A 12678-nucleotide genomic window follows, 5' to 3' on the forward strand; every position below is an offset into this window, starting at 1 on the left:
ATTATCATTTTTTGCATGTGGACCATGGCATCAAAAAGTTGGGAAGGGCTATCCTACCAACAATTGTTCCCCTTCCCTTTTTCCTTTCTAGCAGAACTCCTTTTTCACCATAGAAGAGGAAAATGCCAAACATGTTTTCCCATAGGTTTTATCAAGGGAGAAATCAGGTGGCCCAATATTGGCCAATGGAACCTGAGAAGATTCCTGGCAACTTGAAGGAAAGATTTGCTTTCCTACAAAAAACTGATCAGCCCAAATCAATGTCCATGTTCCTCATTGGATGTGACACCTTCATTCCTTGTGGACCCAGGACTGCTGCAACCATGTGTGAGCATGAGAAAGAACTTTGCCAAGGAATGCACGCAGTTTCTAGAAGCTGAAAAAGGCAAGGGAATGGATTCTCCTTTAGAGTCTCCAGAAGGAATGATGGTCCTGCAGACCCATTTTAGATTTCTGACCTCTATCACTGCGAAATAATAAGTTTGTACTGCTTTCAGCCAGTAGTTTTATGGTAATTTGTGACAGCAGCAATAGAAAACTAATACAGTGATTAAGAACTTCAGTGGTGCCCTGGCTGGGGTGGCTCAGTGGATTGAGATACGGCCTGCAAACCGAGGGGTTGCTGGTTCAATTCCCAGTCAGGGCACATGCCTGGGTTGCGGGCCAGGTCCCCAGTAGGGGGCATGGGAGAGGCAACCACACATTGATATTTCTCTCTTTCTCCCTTCCCCTTCCTCTAAAAATAAATAAATAAAATCAAAAAATAAATAAATAAGTAAATTAAAAGAAAACTTTACTAGTGCTATATCAGACTACTTGAAGTTAAATCGTTCTTCTACTGCTCACTACATATCTAACCTTGGGCAAATTACTAAAATTTTCATCTTGAAAAATGGGATGATGGTAACAGAACCAAATCTGTTGAGTTGTTATAGATTTCAATGAGGACATCTTTAGGATCATCTGGGTGTTAGTAATTTTTGAATAAATATAACCATTGTTCTGCTAAAAATTATAATTTAATTCAGATATTTGTAACCTTATCTCCTATGAATCAAATTTTTCTTTTTACACAGTCATTGAGGAGGAGGGGTATAGGAACATCCACTTTAGGAGCTCTACATATAGCATCTCATTTGATCCTTACAACCAACTATGAAACAGGTATAATTTTAAGTTTTCTTATGAGAAAACAGGCTGTGGGGAGGTTAACTTTTTCCAACTAGCTTGGCTAGTAAGTGGACAAACGAAAGCGGCCCGTTTACCACTGCATTAACTACACTTTTTTGTTGGATGATAATGAACAAATATGTGCTAACAATCACAGCAGTGGGTACTCAAACAATAATGCAGATTTAGAGTCACTGACACCAGGTCACCCTCAGAACACCTGACCCACACTGGCACAATTCTCAGTTCTTTTTTCTTTTTTCTTTTTTTTTATTGTTGTTCAGTTACAGTCGTCCTGCCTTTTTCCCCATTGCTCTCCCCTGCAATCCTCAGTTAACACGCATCCTCTGTTTCCAGAAAGGTCAGAGGTCGGAGGCAACTGCCTGAAGCCTCGGAACGCCAGAACTCTGACGGTGTGACAGCAAAGCGGCGCTGCTGACTCACAAAGGCCGTTTTACGTAGGGACCTCCCTGGGACAAAAACCCGGGCGTTGTCTCCCCGGAGGCCAGTGCGCGGCCGCGGAGCTCGACCCGCCCGTCGCTCCGCCCCCCGGGAGAGTCGGCGCCACCATGGAGGAGTACCACCGCCACTGCGACGAGGTACCGCCCCTCGGCCGCCTGCTAGCTACTCTCGCCCCCGCCCTCCTGTGCGCGGGGTCTCTGCCGGGTAGTCCCCCCGCTCCGGGCGTCCCCAACAATTGACGTGCAGCGTCCTCCGAGCTGGGGTCTTCTCCTCCAGGCCAGGGATCCACCCTGCCTGTCCCCACCCCCGTTCCCCCACCCCGAGACCCTGAGGGCGGGCTGAGAGTCCGGGGTGGCAGGGGCGGCCGGTAGCGATTGGGGGTCGGCGGTAGGGTCGGGGCCGAGGGGTGGAAGGCCTGACTCGGGATACGTGGAGTAGGGATGGGGTGATGGCCACCGCCCGTCTGCAGGCAGGCCTTGGAAACCGGTCTTCCCGGGTGCTGCCTCTTTCCTTTAACGTCCCCAAAGTAGTTGCCGCCTCCCTGCCCCTGCGAGCAAGGCCCTAGTTTCAGAGCCCCTCCAGCTTCCTGTCACTCGCGTGGGTGGGTTGAAAGGAGGTGCTTTATGCAATATGACCCCTTGCTTACTGACTCAGACGTCCTGAAACCTCACCAGAACACCGTGATGTGGGTTGTTATACTGATGGGGACTGGGACTTTCATGCTGACTTCCCCAAAGTTAAAACTGGATGTCCAGGAATGACAGAAGTTCCATAGGAACCCAGGCCTCAGACCTCCCAACAATTCTTCCTTCATATTAACCACAACGGGGATGAGGCCTATTGGATCCCAGCATATCCTGTGACAGGCCTGCAAAGGCACAAGAGACAAAGACATTTTCTGTCCAATGGTAACCACAGGTGAATGGAATGGTGGGAAAAAAAGGCACATAGTGGAGAGGCAGCATAAAATAATATAATATTCCTCTGGAAGGGGCTTCTGGTGCACCCATCTTTAGTATGTGGGCTTCTGTAAAAGCTAAAGCCACATTCAATTAGCTCTGTGATACAGTTAACACACATGCTCTCTTACAGATTAGTGGTAAATTATTTTAGAAATTCAACTACAAGCAATTTTATCCTCAAGCATATCCCCCAAGTGCTAGTCTCCCGACTCCTAAGAGGGTTCTGTAGGCACTACTTCATACTTATATTTAAAAAGAAATAAAATTACATGTATCAACATGGCCACCGTATACAGCCTCATTATTTGATGACTTTCTGAATCAAAGTAAAATGGACATCCTTTAATTTGTAGACAACTTTGGAAAATAGATGAGGACCTTACTTTAAGGCACAATGAACATTTTAATAGGGGCAAGGCTTGTGAGCTGTTTTCATAATATTCCTATAAAATAAGAGTATTTTTTTTCCTTTATTGGGGCATTTTGTGGTGTAATTGAGGTGAAAATTACATCTATATTCAAGATGATACTTATTGTCAGAATTGTTTTTTGAACCAATTTTAAGTTGTATAGTGGGATTTGAAAAATGCTGATGTCATAAAGCACCTAAAAACATCTCCATGGAAACGAATCATGTATTTACCTGAAGTAGTTTGCTGTAGATTTCAATTTTATTACATAGCCTAGTTCTCTACTCTGGGAAACACACTTGGATGTCATTAATAGGTGCTTTTAACTCAGTACTCACATTACTCCAAAGGAAAGACTAAGTTGCCAGACCTGTTATATAGTATTCAAGGTCATTAATTTAGAATGATCAAGTATTTCCATAATCTTTAGTCCAGGAAAGCCACATTTTTGCCTAGCATAAGTGGAAACAAAATTGAAGTAATCTATTAAGCATTCTGTTCTTAGGCACCACCTCATTCTGACTTCACTGCAGCTATCTCCTATACACCTGATGACACATCTTTATACCCACCTCCTGCTGTTTCCTGTGTACTACAGTGCAATGATTCTGAGTCTAGGGTGTTTATCACAATCACCAGTAAAACACTTAAAAAATTTTGGTTGCCCAGGTTCTGCCCCAGACCAAAGTAATTAAAATCTCCAGGGAGGTAAGTGGGGAAAGCATTTTGTACTGTTAGGTGTTCAAGGTACAATTAGCAACCTCAGTAGACTGGATGCCCCTTAGCATTATGGTCTCTTGTCACTAACAGGTCAGTGGATTCTGTTTACCACCGATAACAGGAAGGCTTTGCTAAAAGCAGCCTTATGTTGTGTTTCCCCCCTTTAGGTTGGCTTCAATGCAGAAGAAGCCCACAATATTGTTAAAGAGGTAAGTTACACAGCTTGTTCATTTTGAAGGCTGCTGCACTGATTGCAATTTTAAAAAGCTGTGTTTTGACTTTCAGTATAAAGTTAGAGACCTTAGTATTAAAATATTTTTAATATTTGTTTGCTAACCTTTTATGTGGGTGCTTCTATGATTTGTTTTATGCTGCCAGGCATCCTGGGCTTTCTCTGAAAGCAATGTTTAAGTATGAGTCTAGACAACTGGTTTGCTGTTTTCAAAAATTGATGCCCTGTCTTTTGAAAAAAATAACTTTTATCCTAGGAGGCCAAATATTATTTTAAATATTAATATTATTGATATATATATACTATATATTATCTATAGATAGTATATATATCATAGATATAGAGATAATATAGATAATCTTATATATATAAATTTATATATTTATATGCATCCTATAAGACAAATCAAAGAAATAAGAAACTGTAGAAATATCTGCCTTTGGTCATGTTATGTTTTTAATGCCCAATAGAACTGGAAAAATAACCACAACCTCTTTTAGACACTGGTATACTTGTAAATCAAAATCTTAAGAATAATTTTTGAACATCAAATCTGGCCCTCCTGTTAGGCAAATAGACAAGTAGTTCTCTTTGGAAATCATTTCTGATGGAGGAATTAAGTCTAGTGGCATCCATACTATGGGTAAGGTATTTTTGAACACTTTTAATAGTCCTGAGTCATTTTTAACTGTGCCATAGCCTAGACAAAAATGAGCTGACCCAGAAGGCAGGCTTGTTTTGTGGGTTTGGCTGTTGGGGCCTGTATCCTAGCTGACCCTGCCTGTCTTCACCCTAAGCCCTGAGCACCTTGTCAGCCTGTCCTGAGACAGTGCCTTACCTGCCTGAATGCTTTGGAGCATGAGTTCACCTAGAACTTAACCAGAGCTGGCCTTGTATAACTAGTTTCAGCTTGAGGCCCAGGCAGGCACCTGAAAATCCTGCCATATTTCAATAGCTCAGAAATATGGATTAGAACTATGTAGCTCAGGAATATTTAACTCTTAAAACAGAATGCAAATATTTTCAATACTTTGACAGTACAAAAGTCTAATGAGGGCAACTGGGAGGTAGAAGAGGGGATGGAGGTCATGGGAAGGGCAAGAATGACAGCAATCATTTTTCAAAGTGTCCTTGCTCGATGGAACATGGAGAAAAGGATGCTGGGGTATGTGAGGAGCCTTTTAAATAGACCTTCTTCTTTACTCACATTCTGAGCCAAATGAAAAGACAAAAGAATCACTAGAAAGAGAATAAAATATTACCTTTATTATTGGTTAAGACTGGGTTGGAGATTAGAGCTTGTTTTGCTACCTCCCTATGTGTTCAGTTCAGACCTTGGAAGAGGCATCCAAGGGAAGGACTGAATGGAGAGAAACACTTAGCCAGGCTGGTGCCTTTTGTTGGTCTGAGTGGAGAGGGAAGGAGAAACCAAATAGGGAAGGAGAACCCAAATAGTTAAGTGCAAGGCATTTGGGAGATTGGCTCACCCAAATGAAAGTGGTGGAAGAGCGTTGGTCAGTCACCAACCAAGTAGCTCACTCCACCTCCATGGGGAGTAATAATAAGTGGGATAAGAGGCTAGGAATGTTAAGGAAAAGTCCTCTGTGTGGAAGGAAATGCCAGCAGTGGAAAAGAAACATGCTCCTAATGATTAAATATATTGATGTAAAAATACTGAATTCACTATATTGAGGGAAGTGGGGAGGAAGGTGGCAGGTTATCTGATGGAACTAAATTTTCATCTCTCATAGTAGGACCTCTGGGGATGTTGGTTATAAACTGTAAATCAAGAAGTGATGGTATAAATATTATTTGGAAATGTAAAAGTAGCCCTTAGCAGAAATAAAAACAGTTGCACACTGACAGGATTTCCTTTACGAAATGGAACTGGGGGGGAGAAAGGGTGGGGAGGGGATTCTTGCTTTTCATGGTTTTTTAAAACCATGTGCATGTGTTACTTTTATGTTTTATTAAATAAAAAACCATGCTTCTTAAATTGGGATGGGCATTCTGAGTGGTGACTAGGTGGGGCTAGGAGCTACTGGGTGAATTTTAGAGCGTCAGTTTCACTTTAACCCTTGCAGGAGGTAGTTAAGTAATATAAATAATTTAACCGAAAACATTAATAAAAACAAACTCTGATACATTATGGAGTCAACATCAGGCTTCTCTTGAGGTTTTTATATGAAATAAAATACTCTAAACCAATTCAGCTTTGTTCCAGTTTACTTTTAGCTTCATGTCTATGCTCTTCCCTATTTCTGTCTTCCCATGAACCAGCTCTTTGCCACCGGGGCATTGGAAAGGCTTGAGAGAGCACTATTTTAAAACATTTCGGCAACTTGATGATGACACAGTTTCAGCAGTTTCCTTATCTCTTTCTGCTATCATTTTCTTGCCTTAGATTTCCTGCTCTGGGTCTCTATGCTAACGTTTTTTCCCTCTAAGTTCTTAGAGCCACTCACTTATCAGTGATTTGCATATATTTTATTTATTATCAGTAATAGAATTAGCCCCCAAATAAATTCTCAAAGAAAGAATGAGTTACAAATGGAATTAACATGGAATGTAGTCTAAAGTAGATTTGATTTAGGATGCTCAGAGAGTAGATCAAAGCCAATATTAACTTCACCAACAAACATTTACTGAGTGCCTGCTGTGTGCCCACTTCCTGAGTTTGGCCCTGGGAATACAGACAGGTTAAGGACCTCATTATCTAGTGGGCCTTCTAGTTAATGCTAATTTAGAAGGCTAGATGTTAATTAATAGTAATTAGCAGAGCTATTTACAGTGGAACCCAGAGCCCTGTGACGTTTTCTGTTGTTTAGATAACCTGAAAGAAAAAAACGAGTGCTCCTAGTTTCCCATTCAGGAAAGGCAGTCCAGAGAGAACAGGAGGCCTGCTCAAGGTCACCAGCTTGGGGATAATAAAACCAGAATTAAAACCCTGTGGCCCTGACCCTTTGGCCAGTGGCCCTCCTAACTCTGTCATGTTATTGAATACTCTAGGAAAATAATTTGAGCCCTGTTCTTTTCTTCAGCTCCTCTGAATTCAACTTTTCTTTCTATATTATATCATTGGTGACGATTTTCTACTGTCCAGCTTAACATTTCATATTAATTTGTGCCTTTATGAATTTTACTGCAATTGTAGTAAATGAAAGCTGTCTATATATGTGCACGTGCTCCTGTGTGTGTGTGTGTGTGGGTGGGTGTGGGTGTGTGTGTGTGTGTGTGTGTGTGTGTGTTTAAGCTGGATTCTGTAAATGAATTGAATGAGTGCTTTGCTATCCGGGCTCTATCACTTGAGTATAAAATAATAGCAAAACAAGTCAGAGAAAGACAAATATTGTGTGATCTTACTTATACATGGAATTTAAAAAAGCCAAACTCAGAAACAGATTAGAATGGTGATTGCTGAGAGCTGAGGGCTGGGGGGACGGGGAAATGTAGATCAAATGGTACAAACTTCCAGTTATAAGATTAATAATTTCTGGGGATCTAATGTACAGGGTGATAACTACAGTTAACACCACCATATTGTATACTTGAAAGTTGCTGAAAGTACATCTTAAATGTTCTCAACACACATGCAAAACTGATAACTGTGAGAAAACGGGTATGTTATTTCTCCTTATCATGATAATTATTTCCCAATATACATGTGTATCAAATCTTCACATTGTACACCTTAAACTTGCATGATGTTATAAGCCAATTATATCTCAATAAAACAAGCAGCAATAATGATGAGGATGAGGATGAAGATGATGATTATGATGCTATCTAACATGACTTATTGTGTTTACTCTGTGGCAGTCACTGTGTTTGAACACATGGCTTTCATTTTCTCCCTCTGTTCTCACAACAACCTCCTAGGATGAGTGTGTTGTATCTCTGCTTTAAGCACTAGGAAAATAAGGGCTTCATCCTTTTAAAATCTCTACCCCCATAACCTTTTTTTTAAAGGAAAAATGAATTTTATATTAGTATGTCCACCTAAATTTTCATGACAATTATATAATTAAAATATTTTCTGATCGGAGAAAATTAAAGGGTTCAAGGATAAGACATATAAGTAATGAAACCATGATGCTGTGTTGTCTTTGTACATATAATTTTCAAAATATGTATACTTCTAACTCTAAATGTATTTATTTTTTAAAATTGTTGTTCAAGTACAGTTGTCTCCATTTCCCCCACCTGCCATTCTTTCCCACCCCACCCACCCCCACCTCCCACCTCCCACCCTCAATCCTACCCCCCTTTGGCTTTGTCCGTGGGTCCTTTATACATGTTCCTTGACAGCCCTTCACCTTCTTTCCCCTGTTAATCCCTCTCTCACTTCCCTTCTTGTTACTGTCAGTTTGTTCTTTATTTCAATGTCTCTGGTTATATTTTTGCTTGCTTATTTGTTTTGTCGATTAGGAACCCATAATCTTTTTATGGCATAACTTATTACCCTTGATTAGTCTTCCTTGTGTTACAGAGTTATTAGCTTCTTTGCTAGATGAAGTTCTTTACAACAGAGGTCATGTCATATTGATCTTTATGTGACCCATAGTATCTCATAAGGTGAGATAATGAATGCATGCAGAAATGCTTGGAAAACTCTTAAACAAGTACAGATACTGCTTAATATTTACCAGATGCATATTTTCTAAGTTGCTTTATTGGGGTATAAATGCATTTGGGTTTTGAAGACATTTTGCCTGCAGTTGTGTATAATTTGTTTGTCCTCTGCCCTTTTAGTGTATAGATGGAGTTTTGGGTGGCGAAGATTATGATCACAACAACATCAACCAATGGACTGCAAGCATCGTGGAACAATCATTAGCACATTTGGTTAAGTTGGGAAAAGCTTATAAATATATTGGTAAGTATCTCTGCCCTTCTTCAGAAGTTCTCACCTTTATCTTTGTGATTTTTTTCTGAATTTAGAGAATATAAATGAATTATAGACACTGTAACTGGATACTAATGAGATATGAAGGATCTGTGACCTAACTCATCCAAAGATAATGTATGATAATACCTAAAAGATGGAGATCTTTTGCTATTGAAAAGCAATTTGAGTTCCTGCCGACCATCTATTTTTCCTTGGTAGCATCACTTGCACATTTTCATCAGTTATCCTTTTCCACCGAAACCTACTGAGCACTACTGTCTGCCTTCCCATAGCCCCGTGCCTCCTTACATTTGTACTGCGAAGTGCCACACAATAATTGTTTGTAAAGTGGAATATTTTCTTGAATTTTGCACATAATTTGGCCCAGAATTTTCCTGCACTGCAATCACCAGTTATAGCAGTGGGCAACGAATAGTCTGGATCCAGGCAGGACAAAATCGTGGTAGATAATCAAGATGAGGGACTTTTTTAAAAAAGAATCTATTTGCTAAATGCTTTGTTTTGTATTATTTTTATACCTTTTAAAGCTCTGAACTCAAACACTTAGATCTTGGATATGTTTTCCTTTGTTTGTAAGTGTCCTCCCTCTGTGACTTTATTTTCAGTGACCTGTGCAGTGGTCCAGAGGAGTGCTTATGGCTTTCACACAGCCAACTCATGCTTTTGGGACACCACGTCTGATGGTAAGAGACCTTATGCTGATTCACACAGAATCCAGCTTCTAGCAAGGTCAAATAGTGTACTTATTATCAAATGCTTATTTATCTCTAATTAAAGTCGAAAAAGACTTTATCAACAGAATTGCTTTGTACCTAACTGTAACTAACAAGTATGCCTTCAGACAAATATGAAACGTGAAGATTTAACAGATTGCAGGAAATAAGATGTTAAAACCTATGCAAATATGTCTATCAATCTCTGGTAATTTTGATATTTTTGCTCGTATTTCAAAGTCCTTTGGTGTGTGTGTGTTTTCAGGTACCTGTACCGTAAGATGGGAGAACCGAACCATGAACTGCATCGTCAATGTTTTTGCCATTGCTATTGTCCTGTGACAGACTAAAAATGTTTGGTCAAAGCCATTAACTTAAGAATTTGTCAGTGTATCCTTTCTAAAAATAATAAGTTACTTGTTAATATGCTAGATGACAAGTGTGCAATATGCTTCAAAACTATCAACAAAAACTGAATATTATAAGCAAGCAATCTCATAGTAAGTTGGCAGAATAGATCATATTCTATATATACGGAAGTATTTCAGTAGGAAAAACGTAATGTCTCCAAAAAAACAAATATAGAACTGTGGTATGACATGAAAACACAACTTACATTTTTACCAGCTTTTGTCTAACATTATGTTATCTAAGGAAATAGGGAAATCCATTCAGATAATAAAATTCTCTTTCAGCTTCAGAGGAGTTAACAGGGATAAATATATGAACAAAAAACACTGCAAGGATAAATCTGGAGAAAATAATAGTTAGCTAACACTTCTTAATTTTGTATGTCTTTTCCTCAGTTTTACATATGACTTAGTAGAAAGTAATTGTTTATTTTTTCTCTCAACTGATATTGCAGTAGCAACTACTATGAACTTGTTTACATTTTCTGAGAACCGTTAAGACAGTTTTTAAAATTTAAAAATCTTGGATTGACACTTGAGGCCGAATTAAATCTGGTAACCTTGAATTCCCTTTAAACAAAATGAGTTACAGTGTATGTTGAGAAGTATCTGATGAACAGCTGCCTTACAATTCACACATTCCATGTGTAACAAACATTATTGAATGCCTGTTGGAGCATATTTCTCTACTAGTTATTATAGTTATCAATCTGCTGCTCAAATTCTATGTTTCTTTTGGCACCTGTTCAGTTGGATAATTAACATTTATGTTTGGAGAAGAAAAAAAAGTTGTTTTACATGAGAGGGGAAAAGTGAATCTTGTCATCCATGTGGAAGTAAGCAAAATGAAAAGCACTCATTGCTGACAGAGAATCATAGCTGTAATTTTAAGAATTGCTCCTAACAAGCAAAAAGTGCATAAAATATGCAGCTCTTAGTCAAAGGCCTTATTTGCAGTCTAACTGTACAAGTAGTAAATTTTATCGTTGCTTTAGTTAGAGCCATCTGTAAAGAATTTTAAATACTTATGCGGGGTTCAAATTAATTGGAATGGAGTATAAATTAAAACTATACAATCATTAGCAGGTCATTGAAAATCTCAGGGCTTATGAAATGAAATTTTTTTTTTAAATAAAAGAAAAACTAAGGCACACAGCTGGCCGCCAAATGCAAAGTCAACCTGCTATTTAACCTTGAAAACAAAATCATGTTCACATAACACTAATACATACAGAGAATGGAACCATGCTTTGTTGAATTTGGGGGGAAAGAAAAGCTTGATATCAATACTGACAATATTAAGACAGTATTCTTGGATGAATACTATGTGCATGTTTGATATTTTGCTAAGTAACAATAATTGTTCAATGTTTAAAAAGAATATTAAGAAAATATAAGGGTAGAGTTTATTGCAGTGATCTACATTCTTGGCCTGTGGGAAATTCTCATAGTCATTACCTTCATGTTAGTTTACGCTGCTGGCTTTTGTGCCCTTGAAGATTATAATAGTGACCAAAATATCTGCACAGTTAAGACTCGTTTTGATTATTGTTATTGAAGCCTGATCTTAAAAGAATAATAATCAACAATACCTCGTGAACTTGCTGTCTGTTCTGTTTCTAGTTACAGAATAATAAAGATTGCCTTCCTGTGTTGTGCTTTTGCTTCTGGATGATCATTGAATGGTTAAAGAAATGGCATTGTGCTTACTCCTAAGAAATTTTAAATAGAGTGATTGAGAGAAATGAATGTGAGAGCCATAGATATGTTATACAGAATAAATACTATTAAAATAGCAACCCGACTCCAGGATTCACCATTACAACATAATTAATAGCTTCTATTCTATGCCCTTTAGTTTATGATTTTAACACAAAACTTCATTTCAGTGTAAAATATACTCTGTAGCTATTTATTAGCTTTTAATGACTATTTTTGGTGAGGAATTTTGTCCTGTTTATCAACTTTCAATTGAGTTGTTGTGTTTCTTTTAAATTAATGCCTTTAAGTCTATAAAATTAGGGTATTCAAATGTAAGTACTAGCTCAGAGTTTTGTAAAGCTGTAATTTTATGTTTGTAAAGTACCAGTGTGCTGCCCTAAATGATGGCAACATCTCATTACATTTTCTCTAGTAAGAAGTACTTTTGCTCTTCTTTCCAAGTTGGGTGTTATCTAATTATGAGTCACTGAAACCATTTGCACCACCCATGTTCATCATCACTTTTTAAAAGTTACCTTATGATGCCGCAGATTATATTTTCAAAGTTTGAGCAAAAGAAACCTGTGTATCCTTGATAACGGCTTTGTAAAAGTGGGAGAAACATCTGTGACATTTTATGGCAAAGAAACTAGGTCTTTCATACAGCAGATACTAAAGCAAAGTTTGAGAGATGAATTGAAAATTTTACCCCATGTGCTAAGATCTCCCCAGGGGGAATTTGTATTATAATCCAGAAGTTGGGGCTGTATTTGTGGCTTAAGAGGCTTATAGTTTCAATGTCTAGTAACTCAGTAATAATTGACCTTTGTGTGTTTATTAAGTTCCCTATGAAAGGATTTTAGCATTCAGCCCTTACAAAATTTAGATGGCCACTATCAATATATGTACATTAATTTCAATGGTCCAGGAAGTTCTAGCCCACCTTGTCTATTTGCAAACCCTGTATTTTTCACTGTGGTCCCACTTAA

General features: G+C 38.5%; 1 protein-coding gene across 1 annotated transcript; it reads left to right on the plus strand.

The window, feature by feature from the left end:
- The first annotated feature begins 1654 nt into the window (after nt 1-1654).
- DYNLT3 (dynein light chain Tctex-type 3) lies at nt 1655-11742 on the plus strand. The gene is made up of 5 exons (XM_054566565.1): nt 1655-1769; nt 3892-3933; nt 8709-8832; nt 9471-9548; nt 9844-11742. Exons 1-5 carry the CDS (start codon nt 1740-1742, stop codon nt 9918-9920), a joined length of 351 nt encoding a protein of 116 aa, XP_054422540.1. The 5' UTR covers nt 1655-1739; the 3' UTR covers nt 9921-11742.
- Nucleotides 11743-12678: the final 936 nt, after the last annotated feature.

This window comes from Pteronotus mesoamericanus, unplaced genomic scaffold (assembly GCF_021234165.1).
Source record: "Pteronotus mesoamericanus isolate MK-2021 breed Mesoamerican mustached bat unplaced genomic scaffold, CSHL_Meso_final contig_173, whole genome shotgun sequence".
NCBI classification, from domain to species: Eukaryota; Metazoa; Chordata; class Mammalia; order Chiroptera; family Mormoopidae; genus Pteronotus; species Pteronotus mesoamericanus.